Genomic DNA, 16,077 nt, shown 5'->3' on the forward strand with positions numbered 1-16,077 from the left:
CAATGGCGTCGAATCGTCCGTCGGCACCGGTGATTTCGGAACCGAGGACTTCGATGGTTTGTGTGCGCCATGCTTTTTTGGGGCCTCCGGTTTTTTCGGCGTCGAAGGAGTTTGGCGCCGGAGCGTCGGTGCCGACAGATTTGTGTTTGGTCGGCACCGAGAGTCCAGGCTTCGGCACCGGTGGCTTCGGAGTCGAGCTGGATATAGCTTTCTTCGGTGCCGGATGCTGTTTTTCGGCACCGGGCGTCGGCTGGCTCGATCCCGAGCTGCCGTGAGACTTTGGAGGCTTCGACACCGGGCCCGAAGGTGGGGTGATCGAAGCTTTGGTCTTGGTTTTGCCCAGGCCGGCAGGCGAGGGAGTAACCAGAGTCTCTTTGGTTTTGGGCGCGGGGGTGGGAGGGGGCACAGTACTCGCGGCCCGCTGCGCCGGTGTGATGTCCTCCACGTCGGAGTCGTCGGCCTCGGAAGCGCTGACGAAGTCTTCTTCCTGCTCGGTGTGTGTTTGCCCCGAAGCTTCGGCGCCGTCTCCGAAGATGTCCGGTGGAGCTGCAGACGATGAGTGCGCCATGGTGCGTCGAGCTTTTCGATCCCGGATGGTTTTCTTCGATCGAAAAGACTTACAGGCGGGGCAGTCTCTGGCCTCGTGTTCTGGAGAGAGGCAAAGATTACACACGTGATGGAGGTCGGTGTGGGGAAATTTAGACCCACATTTTGGGCACTTTTTGAACGGAGTCCTTTCCATCGGCCGGGACCGGAGTCGAGGAGGGCCCGAAGGCCGGTGCCGATGTACGGGATGGAGAAAAGTGCCGCTTCGAGAGATGAAGATGATGATGAAGAAACTCGAAGAAACGAGGATTTTCCGTCGAGGCTGGAACCGTAGAAGTTCGAAGCCGGAGCACAAAGTATCACATCCGAGCCCGATGGCGGAAAAAAACAATCTGAGGATGGAGCCGAAGCCCATGCGCAGTACGGACCGAAGGAGGAGTCACTTAACTCGTGACTTCCAAAGACTGTCCAAGAAGAAAAACAAACTGCAAACATCCGGGCCCAACACCAGATGGCGATCTATGCTAAGTGTACAATCTGCAGCTCATATGCCTCGAACAAGATGTTCCAACTCACATTGAGACCTACTTGGCTGGAGTTAAGTAGGTCTCAATGCAGGTCGCGAGCTTTGACGAAAGTGTGACTACAAGCCGGACCCCGTTGCCGGAAACTCATGAGGCTTCGCTCTGACATCAGCAGAGTATTAACCACCAGAGGAATTCCTCCTCTTACCCACAGTGCACCATAGAGTGCATCACATACCTGGTCACATAAACACTATTGACCTAGTTTAATCACTTTTTTCACATTTAAGGTCCTGAAGAAAGCCAGACCAATATACGGCCTGGCTGAAACATGTTGACCATAGTGGATGAGGGAGACCATAGCACTCTTCAAATACATCCGCAGCCTTGTTTTTAATACTGCCAAAGGCCCATCAATAAAATAACCCCCCAGGGTAGTGGGACCCAAGGACAGTTTTTAAACCTGCACGCACACACCACTGCACACTCACTAATACCCACTCCGCTTAAAACAGGCGTCGTAGCACACCTGGGGCACACTCGGTGCCATCGGGTGGTGCCCGATGATGAAGCATGCCACCAACCAGGTTGGTGGGTGAGGGCTTTCCTAAGAAACAGACGTTTCCGCTACTGGACAAAACACACATACTGCTTTCATTCATAGGCTAGTTCTTGTCAATAGTGGTAGAAGACATACGGCTCTGCTATAGGACCTCGGAATTGGTGGTTCTAAATGTCTGGTTTCGGGGGGGGGGGGGGGATTCTGGGCAGATCCAGCCTTTTGCAATGAAGTGGCTCCTCTGGGGTGTGACAACATCACAAGCATGCTTTATGGTGCGCCGATTCCGGGTGCCCTGCCAGATGTTTCCTAGACGGTATTGCAAGTATGTAGGTCAGTGCAGGCTCGGACTAGGCGAGGCAAGAGGATCACATTGCAGACCCTTCCCCCATGGAAGGGTAGTTGGTTGGGACAGACAGCATGACTTGAGGGGTACAGTAGGTGGGATCTCATATGCATCTCTAGGATGGGGGATATATGGCAGGGTTCCTACAATCACTCATTATAGGAACTTCAAGAGGACTTTAACCTCCACCGATCCCAAATTCACTAATTTTTTACAACTCCATTATGCTTTGATGTATTACTCTATTGGTGTAGCCCCAGAGTTCACCACACCGGAAGCACAACTGATCATGTGCCCACTGGAACAGGAAGGAATATCTTACCTTTATAAGTCTTTAGTCATCAACTCACTGGACCTGTTCACCACCGTGAGGTTCAAATGGGAAGTGTAAGTGGGCTCCCTGGAGGACAGTGAATGGCACCAAGAGAGTTGGCGATCCTTTTCAGGCTTTGTCTGGTACAAATGAATGTTGAGCATATCACCTACTGACCCCAATGTGCCTGTGCAAGGTAAGATGTCGCACAACCTCAGCCTGTTCGAGATGCAGTACAGAGGGGGGCAGACTTTACATGTGGTTTGGTCCTGTCCGAAGATCATGAAATATTAGGTAGCCATATTCTGCACCCTCACAGGTACTGGAGGATACCACACCCCCTCAATTGAGGTTGCTCTCCTTAGTTTGTTGGAGGATCTAGAGGGCACATGGGGGTGGCGTACACTCGGACTAGGAACACGGATTGCAAAGAGACATTGCCAGAGTGTGGAACTCTGTGAACCCTCTTCGGTTAGCGTCCTGGCGTAAGGCAATAGACTGGTGCACCAAGCTGGAAGAATAGATTTATGTAACAAGGGGGTGACGATACAAGAATAAGAAAATTTGGGGTGAACTGTGAACCCACATTACAATCTGGAATGACTTGTATGCTAGCATTGTATGTGATGTTCATGAGTGTGATGTACTTGGCCTGGAATGGTGTATGGGTTATCCTTTTCTTTATCAGTTTCAATAAAAGCAATAACATTTGGTTTACAAAAGAATGGTGAAACGGACAACCATAATCACTGCAAAGGTATACTGACTTACGCTTTCAATATGAAGATAATTGAATTTTGGCGTTTTTTGAAATAGTAACAAGCTGGAATATACCTAGAGAAGCCTTTACACCTCCAGTTCCCATCTCAAATAGAAAAAGAGTTAAATATATTAGCGTACTTTTTCTCTGGTTCACTACATAACTTCTAGGCCAATGAGCTTTTAGCATCCCTTAAAGTTCACAATAAGTATACCAGATGTCACAGAATGAATGTCTGGGAACTGGGTATAAAATATGCACCTTTTTGACATACGTGTAATACCTGGCGAGTAAGGGATAGGGGCCTTTCTCCCCTTTTCTTTTATAAAATATGCAACCTTGTCTGATCATCCATTTCCCTAGAACATAGGCACGACAGGAGAATGAAGGGATGTGCTGGCTGAGCTTAAGTCAAACACATATTGCAATCTAGATTTTTACAAAGCACAGGTTTTTGGAACACCGGTTTGAGATTTCCTTTTTGCCAAATGCATTTCTGGTGCAAGTGTAGAGTGTGTATGTTTTTGAAAGATTGAAGATTAAACTAAAGTTGCAGTAGTAACGATGAGGAAGAATTCACAGTCACTGCTTCCAATATGCACTATGTGAGTCTACACCTCTTGCAAAATATAAGGCTTTGTTTGCTACTGTGAGGCAGACCATACAATTCAGTATCCTTGCCATTTCATGTCAGTTACAGCAAATGTTCACATCTCACTGCGGTGGGTATAGGAAATATTTAATTATTTCAAGTCAAGCAGTACCAGAAAGTACACACCCAAGATCAAGGTTTATTAATCAGCACAAAAAATTTTACAATGGTTACTGATAGATAATTAATTGTATTGTACCTTGGAATCCACAAAATAAAGTTACTACTGTGCAGTACATTTTAAAAAGAAATGCAACAAGAAATTCAGAATTTATATTTTACATGGATGTCTATATTTCAAACATCAACATACCAAAAGTGTTCCCATGTTTTGTTTGTAACTAGGTTTCCTGTCCAGCTATGTGCAATTTCATGAGCAATTACCTAAAGTATGAAACAAAGAACACAATTTCACTTTAAAAAGTTGATTAGCATTTTTGGATGAAAGCAAAATAAGAAACAAAAACAATAATAAACACACTTTTGCTCTGTTTGCTTGCAGAATAGTGTAATTTCTTGCAGAAGTTCTGGGGACGTATAACTATCTTCAAACAACTAATGACTGCCATCTTCTGGATACTCTGCATGATTTATGCAGTTTAGTACTTTTGGGAAAGGAATTACTGGAAACGTAATTGGGAATGTTGTGTATTAACCATTGTTTGCTTCTAAGAAGGGTTTCGTTCATGGATTAGCACTAATTATGCTGACAATTACCTATCACAAGTTGTATTAACCGAACAGTACAATAAAGTTTAACAAGGGTTTGCCTCATATATAAACTGCACTTCTGAGAGCCAGCACACTCAATAAACAAACACTCACCCAAGAATACATGCTCAATTCTGTTTAGTGATCTTAAGGTAGTACGTTTTACAATACTGGTCATTCTTCTTAGGAATGTGCTGCTGGTCTTTCCAAACTCTGACATGTGTACATAGCAACAAAGCTCCGCTCTATTGTTTTGCAAGCAGGGAATCTTACTCAAGTGATGTTAAGGTTTTTTGGTTCAATAAATTCTAACTTTCTATGAAATATTAGAATAGCAGACCTATACATACTAGTGATACTCTTCATAAAACATTAGCTAAGAGTTTGCTACACGGACCACAAGTCTTATGTAATAATCTTTTAAGAACATTGATAAGCAAAAGAGGCATCCTCCACACAAATCAAGAAATCCTTTAAATACTACAGTTGCAATTTGTGGCCCAATCACCACCAAGGCCCCAAAGTGAGCAGCTTATCCCCCAAAGACTTGAGTCTATTTATATCATTGTTCTGCCTGAGGGTTTTTGCATCATATGGGACGAGAGGGTGAGCAGCCACTTCATTTAAACTTGCATTCATCTGTATAGCTGCCCCTAGAAAGTAAGTCTCTTACTCCCCCACAACGGCCTGCGCTACCATTGGACATACTGACCTCCTGACAGAGGAAGAATGGGTTGAAAAATGTATTAAACTAATCGGAGGAACGAGTGATTACACATTATGATTCTCTGACTTCAGTCTGCATGTGGAATCTGAAATCACATTCTCCAGATAAGCCAAGGACCTCCTATCTCTAGTGTTGTCTCACACTAACTCAGGACACATACTCCGCAGAGAACAACTGAGGCATTATAAACTACGCTTGCACACTGCTAAGACCTCCTTTTAGGCACCCTTCAGGCACCCTCTCCAACCTGCCTTCAGACCCATTTAATGCGGTCCAATAATTTGCAACTCCTTGCTGTCTGGGGATGGAGTCATCCTTCCCCAAGCACTATTTATCTACCATCTTTTTTCAGTGGCAAGATTAAAACAAGCATTGGCATAGCCAATAGGTCTCGCCTTTGGAACCTTATAAGTGGTTAGTCATGCAGTACATTAACCTGGGTGCTGTCCCGTCATGGATTGAATCATTATCAGGCTTATCTGCACCACTTTTGCCTTTGCTATATTATGTGGCAGATATCGGATGTATTTCAGGTTTGAAATTACGTTTTAGCTTGCTATCTCCGCTTGGACAGACTGGACTCCTTGCTGTTGGCAAAAGTCTGTTATGTTGGAATCCCAGGGTAGAGAAAAGGCGGCACCCTCAAATATACTAATGGCTGCCACCACCAGGTAGTCACCACTGAATGACGTGGACGTTACACCAGCTTCTTAACTCACTGCGCTACCTACCTAACCAAAGACAGACAGACAAGCTAACTAACCAAAGACAGACAAAAGAGACAGCATGAGGAAAAAAAAAGGAGGCAATAAATGTATATCATTTGTACAGCCCCAAAAAATGTCTATTTGAATGTTTAATCTGTTGGCCTCATACATGTATATCCATCACACCTATATCTTTTGAGCCACCGTAGCTATATACCTTATTTTTATTACGTGCATTTGATTAATAGATTCCGTATGTAGAGAATATCGTTACATTATGAATACTTCGGTTCGATAAAAAAAATATAACTATTAAATATTTATCCAATCACGCCGTTAGATTTTATTTTAAGTCGGAGTTTGACCAACATTTGATTTACAAGAGCCCAAATCTTTCATAGGCTGATTGTGCACGTAGGCCCCTTATAGGGTCCTCGGGGACTCACAGCCTTAGCACACCCTACAAATGAATACACTATGCAAAAGCCACAATATCTGCCTTGGCTAACACTTGCCTCTGTTTCAGTCCGAGAGCGTGGTGTACTTCATAGAAACCGAAGAGGCTGGCTTCCCAAAAACCTTCCTCACATCTTTTCTCTGGGAGGAAACAGCAGGGCCACAAACCTCGTGACCCGCTGGCGAGATGCGTGCCACCCCTGCACACATGTGAGCCACACCCCCAGGGCAGAGGAGAAGGGGCGAATAGAGAGGAAGAGAGAAGCGATGGGCGAAGGCAGTGGAAAAGGAGGAGTGAGGGGTGGGGATAGGATGAGAGGAGGAGTAAGGGAGAAAGAACATTATAGTGGGAGAGACCACAACTAGCAAAGAGAGCACAGCAGGGCAAAGGAGAGAAACTAGATGGTGAAGAGAATGAAAGGGAAGAGAAGGTGAGGAAAGAAGGGAGAGGTGACAGAAGACGGCAAGGGAAAGTAGAAGAAAAGGGGATAGAGAGAAACCAATAAGAAAAACCAAGAAAGAAAAGGAGAAGAGGAAGAAAGTTACAAAATGGGAAGAGAATGTGGATGAAGATATAACGGAGAAGGGTGAGACTATGAAAGACTGCAGGGAAAAAATAATGGCTACAAAATGTACTACAAAAATAGGACTTGGCGAGGAAGGTTGGTGACAAAATCAGAAAGATGCAAGAAGAGGAAAACAAAGAAGGCTCTAGATGGATGAAAGAGCAACGGATGGGAAAGATGAAAAAGAGCAGGAGATGGGAGGAAAACAGAAGTAATGAGATGATAAAAAAAAAAAAAAAGATGAAATCTGGAGAAGGGATTGGGGGAAATCAGGGGCAAGATAGGGCTAAAAAGAGCAACGGCCCTAGCTAAGCTGGTTAACGTGTCCCTGGGGAAAGTGGGCTTGTCCCAATCAACTTTCGCAGCCACTTGGTCAACTTGTATCTATTTTCTTAAATAACACTCAGTCCAACTAATCAAACAATCTTCTGGCCTGTATCAGCTCTCCCTCACAACTGTAAACAAGCGGTCTGCACTTTTCAAGCACTCGTGCTTGTGGCAGCATCCACCTGACGGGAGCGAGCAGCAGCGCGCAGGGGCCATCCGTTTTTAATTAACGTGGCCGCGCCGCTGCTCGCTCCCGCAAGGAGGATGCCGCCACAAGCGCGAGTGCTTGAAAAGTGAAGACCGATGCCTAAAGGCCCTCTCCTAGAGCAGCGCATACGCGCTGCCTATGCGAGACCTAAAGATCTATGAACAAATTGGTCACATATGTTTCCAATAGCCTCTTGTATACTAACGTCAGCATCTCACAACCTGCCATTTTTGCTCAGCTCTCTTGCGTCATAATATGTGGTCCTTGCACCACTGGACAATTTAAAATGTGGCTCTTACAATGATTTGTGTTCACTGGGCATCTGGATGTCCCTGGCACATGTGCTCACATCAGTACTCTGTAGAGCAATTAACAACTGATTTACATCTGGGAGAGTTCCCATTTTTTGTAAAATGAACATGGTCGCCCCTTTGCTTAAAACGGCCAGTTTAGAAGTAAGGACCTAAAGAATTACAGACAAATTAGTTTCCTCCTTGCATTTGTCAAAATGTACTCTCCTCCTTGCATTAGTCAAGACCATGAGAAATTTCCTAGCTAAGTGGCTTGCTATTAGGCCGGTTAGTACCGCCTTTTTCGTACAGTCTTAGATTGGGATTCATGCAGACCCAGTACTGAGCACGCTCTGGCAGCAGCTCATGTAACGTGGGTCTACCTGCAGGTCCCTTGTGCAAGAAAATTCACTGGTGTCTCCTTCACAATAACCATCCGACTGTGCTCACCATCACCTCCCTCTTCCATCTGGACACCAGGAACACCATCATAGACTTCGTGAATGCCAGACCGCGAATCTACAGGTTTTAGATCCTTAGGCTCCTCTCTCTGGAATAACTTGCCTCAGAAGCATCATAATATCCGTTCTCATGCCTGGTTTCATAATCAGTTGAAAACCTCTCTTCTGCCAAGCTGCTCTCAGCTTTTCTTGCTGTCTGCACATTGGGCCTAGTGCCAGCACACTTCTGGGCGACAGAACGCTCTATAGACAAAAACATTAAATAAATGCACTTTTGATGATGGAGGAGAACGTACTTAGGAATTATTCTAATAGGATCCTTCTTCACACCATAAGTTGGATTCCCCATTCTTATCAGGTTGTGGCTCATTTACACAGCGAGTGAACGGCAAGTACTCCGAGTGCATAGCTCACACAATAAAGTAGTACCTGCTCTAGTGCAAAGGTCCATTTTCTGAGGTCACTCCTTATAGTCAACCAATATTTGGCACTATTTTATATTAGCAAACCCCTGCTAGGTCTCTAGTGACAGGTATCCATCGTAATCCACCAGTCTCTCTATTCCTGATCTTATCTGCTTGTATTCGTCAGCCTGCATTAATACACAGTTCTCAACTGTTTAGAACAAATGGACTACTTTGGTCATCACAGTGTTCCCACGTCGCAATCTACGGTCTGGCCACCTCAGGCTGCTTGCCATTCCTACCATCAAACTCAAACGCCAGGGGGGACGCAGGTTCTTACCTTGCACCTGGCTTTTGGAACTCGCTGCCTCTGGACATCCGAGTGCAGGAAAACTTGATGGGATTTAGAAAGGCCCTAAAAACATGGTTGTTTGCGCTGACATACGATTAGCTACCCCGCCGCGTCATTTTGCAACAATTAGCGCCATGAAACCTTGTGGTGACCGTGCGCTCTATAAATTTCTATTAACATAACACCCCCTGCCTCCTCCTTAGTGGCATCTCACTTCTGTCTGACCTCCAACCAATTCCTGGTCTAGACAGACTGACAATCACAATCCACAAGGCCTTGTTGCCGGTTACACTGAACGTGAATGCCCTACCACACTACTTCAAGTGGAAGAAAATGTTCGCCAACCTAGACGATATTGTTCTACAATTGGAGACTCCTCGCTCCCCAGCTGAATAACAAGTTAGAGAAAAGTTGTCCTCAAAGCACCATCACTTCCTCCCTGATTTGGTGATCTCTTCCAGCTTTCCAGGTAAAAGGGTGGGCTTGCTTTCCAGGTAAAAGGGTGGGCTTGCTTTCCAGGTAAAAGGGTGGGCTGGTCATCCACTCATGTAAAACCTTAACTCTACAACTATTAAACATCTGGGTTAATCCTGCGGGCCGTTGGGTTTTTGCAAAATGCACCTCATAGGGTTATCCATGTATGCTCCCGATGGAACAAAGCCTAATTTTCTTGCTAAACTATTCAGGGGGCGCACAGACTTTGGTAGAACTAGAATTGTGATCGTAGGCAACGGAAGCATGATTGTATGGCCTCATCTCACAAGCAGCAGAGAGACTGGCCAATCGGACCACTTCCATTTCCTACTTCTTAGCAGTCTGGACCATGTTTCCCCCTGTATGAAGCAGTAGAACAAGAATGTTTCCTGGAATAAACTCACACAGAAGTGTCTGCTATAAGTGGGGGTGAGAGGCGGCTCCCGTCAATCATCGTTACCCTAGCCGCATCCCAATGAACTCTGTTCCAAAGTCAGATAAACATGAAACCACTGCCACCCGCTGCAGAACGACATACTTACATTTGATAAGGATCTGTCACCTGCCTGTAAAAGAAAGAAAACAGTCAGTGACCCACTTGGTTCGTCTTATTTTCATGTCAACTAATTTGAAAGGTTTTACACATTTCGCGCTGGATACAAGGGGGCTTCCCAGTAAAAGAATAGCAAGTTAATCGCGCTGCAAGCAACTGATCGCCCTGCCTGGTTAAGAGCATGGTTTTTAGAGGAGTTCGTTTTTCTGCACGTCCTTTATTGCCAGTCTATTCTCGACTGTCTATTGGTATAAAATAAATAATTGATATTCAGTTCTGAACAATGTTGACACAGTTGTGACTTGAATCGTTCGTATAGAGAAAAGTGCAGGTAACCTGCACCATTATTAATTTAGTGACTGCACTGCTCCCGGACTCTCCATGGTATTTGCAAAAAACGATACAAGTCCCACCTCTCTGCCCATTCAAACCATCCTCTTAACAGACATTCAACAAGGATTATACATTGCAAAGTATGTTCTGGACGGCTCCCTGACAGTTCAACATTAAACGTGTTCTCACTAAATCCCCAGCTAAAACGCAATAATCAACACAAAGATTCACATGCTTGCATCTTCTGCCACCTGCTGGCGGGATCCTGGAATTAGACATCAGTGGAAAGAAGGGCCTAAGAAAGATTGCAATTATATTCCAAGGAAAGCGAGAAGAGCTCGAACGGGGGAATGATAAATTGTTTCCAATGCTACAGGTGATGCAGAGAACAGCTTACCATCCCTTCATCCTCTTGGGTGATGCACCCAAATCTGAGAAAGACACCCCTGCTAAAAACCAGTGTCACGGGTAAGGAACTCTTTCATTAAACAGTCGGGATATCTCTCAGATGCGCAGGACTGAAAAGAGCAACCAACAGCAACACTCTAAGGATGCGAAGAGGGGGCAGGGCAGGAAATGTGTACTTCAAGACTTTTCTGAAGGTATCTCGGTTCACCTGTGATTTATGGGCATCTAAATTAAGACGACTGTGGTTGTTAAAGGAAAGCCTAGAACACAAATTTGTAGTTTGCATATTTCCAAAACAATTCTAGTAGCCAACAGTGCCGCATCCGCGTATTGATTGTTTTAAGCATTGCCGTCCTGTTAAATCAATCACCTATCGGCAACCATATAAAGTAAAAGCTCGAAACTATCCAAAAAAAAAAAAACCAGCTGGTCGAGACAATACTAGAAGATGGTGTACACTACACGTGTAAGATGTCCTCATATGGGCATCACACAGGTACCACTGCATTCGAAATAACAGTGAAAGATTTTCCAAGCAAAGTTGTCGGGTGCAGGAAGCGCCGATGGGTCAAGCTTAAAGCCCGCTATTCTTTTTAGAATTTAGGACTTTGTGACAAGCTCATGAGCAGAAGTGCAACCCCGTGAAGGAGGCTGGAGAACCATGGCTGGCAGGGGCATGTTTCAGCCAGCTAAGGCACTGCAAATTTATCACAGACATTGCCTACCGGCTGATCTGCGACAACATCTCGCGGAGTAACCACTGCAGACCATCTCAGAAAAGAGGGCAGGCATTCACTTTAAGTTCTATAAAGAGTCTGAACAAGCTGTGTTTTGTTTCTCCAGTCAAATGTTAGGAACTCTAGATGTGTGGCATGGACGAAGTGCCCCTACCAATGAGGTACTTTCGACTTCACACATACTCTGACTGAATGTCCACCAGCAGCGATGGCAATTGGAGGATGTTCCCACCGCACATACATGTAGATTGAATTACATGTTTCTAAAGCGCACTGCAGCTGACGGAGTCCTCAAGCTGAGCACATCAGAGCTGTAAGGAAGGGCCTAGCATTAGAGACTGACGGTCAAAAGGAAGGCTTGAGTCTTTATGCGGGAGCTGAGAAATAAACTGGAGATACACAGAGACTATTCCTAAGTGTGGACACTCCGAGATGGACCAGGAAGTCTTACAAAGGTTAGGAAGGAACATCTGAGTTATGAAACCAGCACTGACAAAGCCAATAGGTCTCACATACGTGAGATATTGACTTTGTTAGATTTGAATGGAGTGGCATTGAATGACGTGGCATGGCACGGACTGTGTGGCAAGGAGTGGCATGGGGTGAAGTGTCACTGAGTGGAGTGGCATGTGGTGTGGAATAACATTGTATGGAGTGGAATGGCATTATGTGGTGTGGAGTGTAGGGCCACTGTGAGGAGTCGAGTGGCATTGTGTGGAGTGGAGCAGAGAGAGTATGTTGCGTGGTGGGGAACTGCGTGGATTGGCACGGAGTGAAGTAGCCATTAAGTGGAGTGGCATGCCGCAAAGGGCTTTAATGCCTCATCAAGGGAAGTAAGCACGGAATAAAGATTACGTTACTTAGCTTATAAGCATCTATTCGTAGTGTGTGGTGCTGTAAATTCACATACTATGCCCCTTACTGCGATGTAGTGATGGGCTCGGACTCTACAACTTGTTTTCTCGAAGAAGTCTTGTTGCTGACGGGACGTTAAGACTTCTAATCTACGTGTCAATGTGCAAGTTCCACAGCTCCATTGTCAGATTGTAAATTTTTTCCCCGCCATTATGGCGAGTGAGGGCAGAGCTAGAGAAGATCTAGAAATGTTCAAGCATTATATGTGTAAGACTAAAATATATGTACATATCTATACATAGACAATGTATTATACATGAATTCTGACACCAGTGAATACCTGCGGAAGAGGAGGGAGGGTGCATGTGAATGTGCAGCACTACAGGCTACGAACAGATGCTTACAAGGTAAGTACCATACTCCATTAGTAGCATGTGTTGGCTTCAGAGACTGTAAAGCAGTTCTCCTCGCGCAGTGGCTTTTGGCATCAGATGGTGCAGATGTCTGGAATAGGGTCCACAAGACTTGTCGAACAAGAGCTTGTGTGCTCGCTTGAACATCTACACAATAGCGCTTAGCAAATGTATGCAGATTCGCCCATGTAGCAGCCTTGAAACTGTCTGCTAAGGCAATGTTACCAAGAAGAGCAACAGAAGCAACTTTTTCCAAGTAGAATGTGCTTATGGAACGGTTGTTAATATTTGTTTGCCTTGTGTAACATCTCTATGTATTTGACTATTCATCTCAATTTCTGCCTTGGAAATTGCCTTTCCCTTTTTAGGGTTTAAGAAAGCAACAAACTGTTGTGTCTTCCTAAAAGGTTTAGTCCTGTCAATCTCATACATTAGCGCTCTCTTGACATCAAGTGCAGGAAGTGCTCTTTCTGCAACTGTCTGGCTTTGGAAAAAAGACAGGCAGATCAAGTGTCTGATTTAAGCAAAGACTTTTGGAAGAAACTGGTCCTTAGTCAAACTGTATCTTGAAAAACCTAAAAGTAAGGTTCTTGTATGGTAAGAGCAGGTATCTCACTAACCCTTCTTAGCAAATCTGTCTCTTACCTTGCATCACCCGGTGCAAAACATTCCCGGCGGCGCAGAGGAAGGGGTATGCACGAAGCTGATAAAAAGTGTAAGTTGCCGGAAACAAATTTGATAGTTGATTAAGTCGACTGAGGATGGTCATGGAGAACCTGCTCCAAAGGGCCGAAGTCGCACAAAGCTCTCGCGCTATCAATCCAAACCAGAAGGTAGAAAAATGTAACCCAATAGTGGTGTCGTTGAACATGCCCATTCACTCGAATGAGAGTCTACGTCACGTCGGCAACAAAAGACTTCAAGAAAAACAAATTGTAGAGTCAGAGCCCAACACTAGATGGCCGGAGTGTGCATAACATATGTATCTGCTGGCAACATATGCTACAAATATACAATTTACAATTCCGTGGATTGAAGCAAGGTAGCGTGGAGAGGCATAGTGAGAAGGGGAGTGGCATTGGGTGCAGGGGAGTGGAGTGACTGTGTGGTGACACTGTGTGGTGCGGAATAGCACGGAGCAGAGTGGAGTAGAGCGGCGCAGAGGACTGGTGTGGCGCAGAGAGTAGTAGAGCGGCACCGAGAGGACTGGCGTGGCGCCGAGAGGACTGGCGTGGCGCGTAGGGGGGCACAGTGCGGCATAGAGTCGTATAGAGTAGCATAAAGTGCCATTGCATGGCGTGCCATTGCGTGGAGTGGGCCGAAAAGGGGCAGGAGGGGGGGGAAGAAAAGCAACAGGGAGGTGGGGCGGGCAAAAAAAGCAACAGGGAGGTGGGGCGGGCAAAAAAAGCAACAGGGAGGTGGGGCGGGCAAAAAAAGCAACAGGGAGGTGGGGCGGGCAAAAAAAGCAACAGGGAGGTGGTGCGGGCGGGAGGTGGGGCGGGCAAAAAAGCAACAGGGAGATGGGGCGGGAGGGAGGGGAAAAAAGCAACAGGGAGATGGGGCGGGAGGGAGGGGAAAAAAGCAACAGGGAAATGGGGCAGGCGGGAGGTAGGGGAAAAAAGCAACAGGGAAATGGGGCAGGCGGGAGGTAGGGGAAAAAAGCAACAGGGAGATGGGGCGGGAGGGAGGGAAAAAAAGCAACAGGGAGATGGGGCAGGAGGGAGGGAGGGGAAAAAGCAACAGGGAGATGGGGCGGGAGGGAGGGGAAAAAGCAACAGGGAGATGGGGCGGGAGGGAGGGGAAAAAGCAACAGGGAGATGGGGCGGGAGGGAGGGGAAAAAGCAACAGGGAGATGGGGCGGGAGGGAGGGGAAAAAGCAACAGGGAGATGGGGCGGGAGGGAGGGGAAAAAGCAACAGGGAGATGGGGCGGGAGGGAGGGGAAAAAGCAACAGGGAGATGGGGCGGGAGGGAGGGGAAAAAGCAACAGGGAGATGGGGCGGGAGGGAGGGGAAAAAGCAACAGGGAGATGGGGCGGGAGGGAGGGGAAAAAGCAACAGGGAGATGGGGCGGGAGGGAGGGGAAAAAGCAACAGGGAGATGGGGCGTGAGGGAGGGGAAAAAGCAACAGGGAGATGGGGCGGGAGGGAGGGGAAAAAGCAACAGGGAGATGGGGCGGGAGGGAGGGGAAAAAAGCAACAGGGAGATGGGGCGGGAGGGAGGGGAAAAAAGCAACAGGGAGATGGGGCGGGAGGGAGGGGAAAAAAGCAACAGGGAGATGGGGCAGGAGGGAGGGGAAAAAAGCAACAGGGAGATGGGGCGGGAGGGAGGGGAAAAAGCAACAGGGAGATGGGGTGGCCGGGAGGGGGGAAAACTACAGGTAGATGGGTGGGCAAAAACAGGGAGATGGGGTGGGCGTGGGGAAAACAACAGGGAGAAGGGGCAGGTGGGAGGGGGAAAGCAACAGGGAGTAGGAGAGGGGTAAATCAGTCAGGAGAAGGGGTGGGCAGGGAGGGGAAAGAAGAAATAGTACCTCAATCACACAACATGAGGTGGATGGACACCAATTAAAATTAATCCATCTGTATTTTTGTCGATGCTCCACAGAAAGAAGGGGAAGTGATACCTGGCCAATTAGGAGGCAGCAAAGAAGAATGCCAATGATGCCAATGAATGGTAAGCAATGGGCGGGAAAAAGAGCAAAATAGCAAGTCTCAAAACTCCCTGGGCAGCTAAAGAGAAAGATGGTTGTGTGAAATTAACAATGCTAAATATGAAGATGTCAAACTCAATATTTAGAGAATGGCAATACTGGAAACCATTCTACAGTTCGATTACACAAATTCTTCACAATAACCTCATTTTACAAGCTCTTAAAAACATCTTAAGAGAAATATCCAAGTGTAAACTTTGAATGTGGCATAATTTCTGCATTACTTACCAATAGAGTGGGAGTAACAAACGTTAAGCAGGGATTCTCCATGCCGCCATAAGGAAATGAGGGTGGCAGGACCAACAGGTCATACTGCCCCCACACATATGGTCCAGCCAGGTCTTCAGCCACTTTCAACATAGCCTCTGTCTGAAAAGTACATTTTTGAATTAGATTGATGTCTAATTTAGTTTGTTATATTTTATTTACTTCCAAATAGAAATGTTCGATTTAAATAAGTGTATAAGACGGCAGGTCTTTTGTTAATTTTTATCCTACTCTCCTATTCACCAAACAGAATGAACTTAACATGATCTTTGCTGCGCACACACAATTTAGGAAAAAGCAAGCACTCAAATGACAACCCATTCCCAGAGAATTCACTTGTCCTTACCTTCTTAGTTGCTTACTTTGTAAAATAGGGATAAGCAAGATGCTTTCCACACACCAGCAAGATAAAAAAGTA

At 46.0% G+C, this 16,077-nt stretch overlaps 1 protein-coding gene across 3 annotated transcripts in view; it reads right to left on the minus strand.

Moving 5' to 3' along the window:
- Nucleotides 1–16,077, minus strand: part of LTA4H (leukotriene A4 hydrolase) — a 322,194-nt gene that overhangs the window by 173,271 nt on the left and 132,846 nt on the right. For all 3 annotated transcript variants that reach the window (XM_085653897.1, XM_085653898.1, XM_085653896.1), the window contains exons 8-10: nucleotides 15,621–15,761; nucleotides 9,926–9,949; nucleotides 4,014–4,084 (exon numbers count right to left, since the gene is read on the minus strand). In XM_085653897.1, coding sequence (XP_085510023.1) covers nucleotides 4,014–4,084; nucleotides 9,926–9,949; nucleotides 15,621–15,761 — 236 coding nt within the window. The remainder of the gene's footprint in view (nucleotides 1–4,013; nucleotides 4,085–9,925; nucleotides 9,950–15,620; nucleotides 15,762–16,077) is intronic.

This window comes from Triturus cristatus, chromosome 4_1 (genome assembly GCF_964204655.1).
Source record: "Triturus cristatus chromosome 4_1, aTriCri1.1, whole genome shotgun sequence".
NCBI classification, from domain to species: Eukaryota; Metazoa; Chordata; class Amphibia; order Caudata; family Salamandridae; genus Triturus; species Triturus cristatus.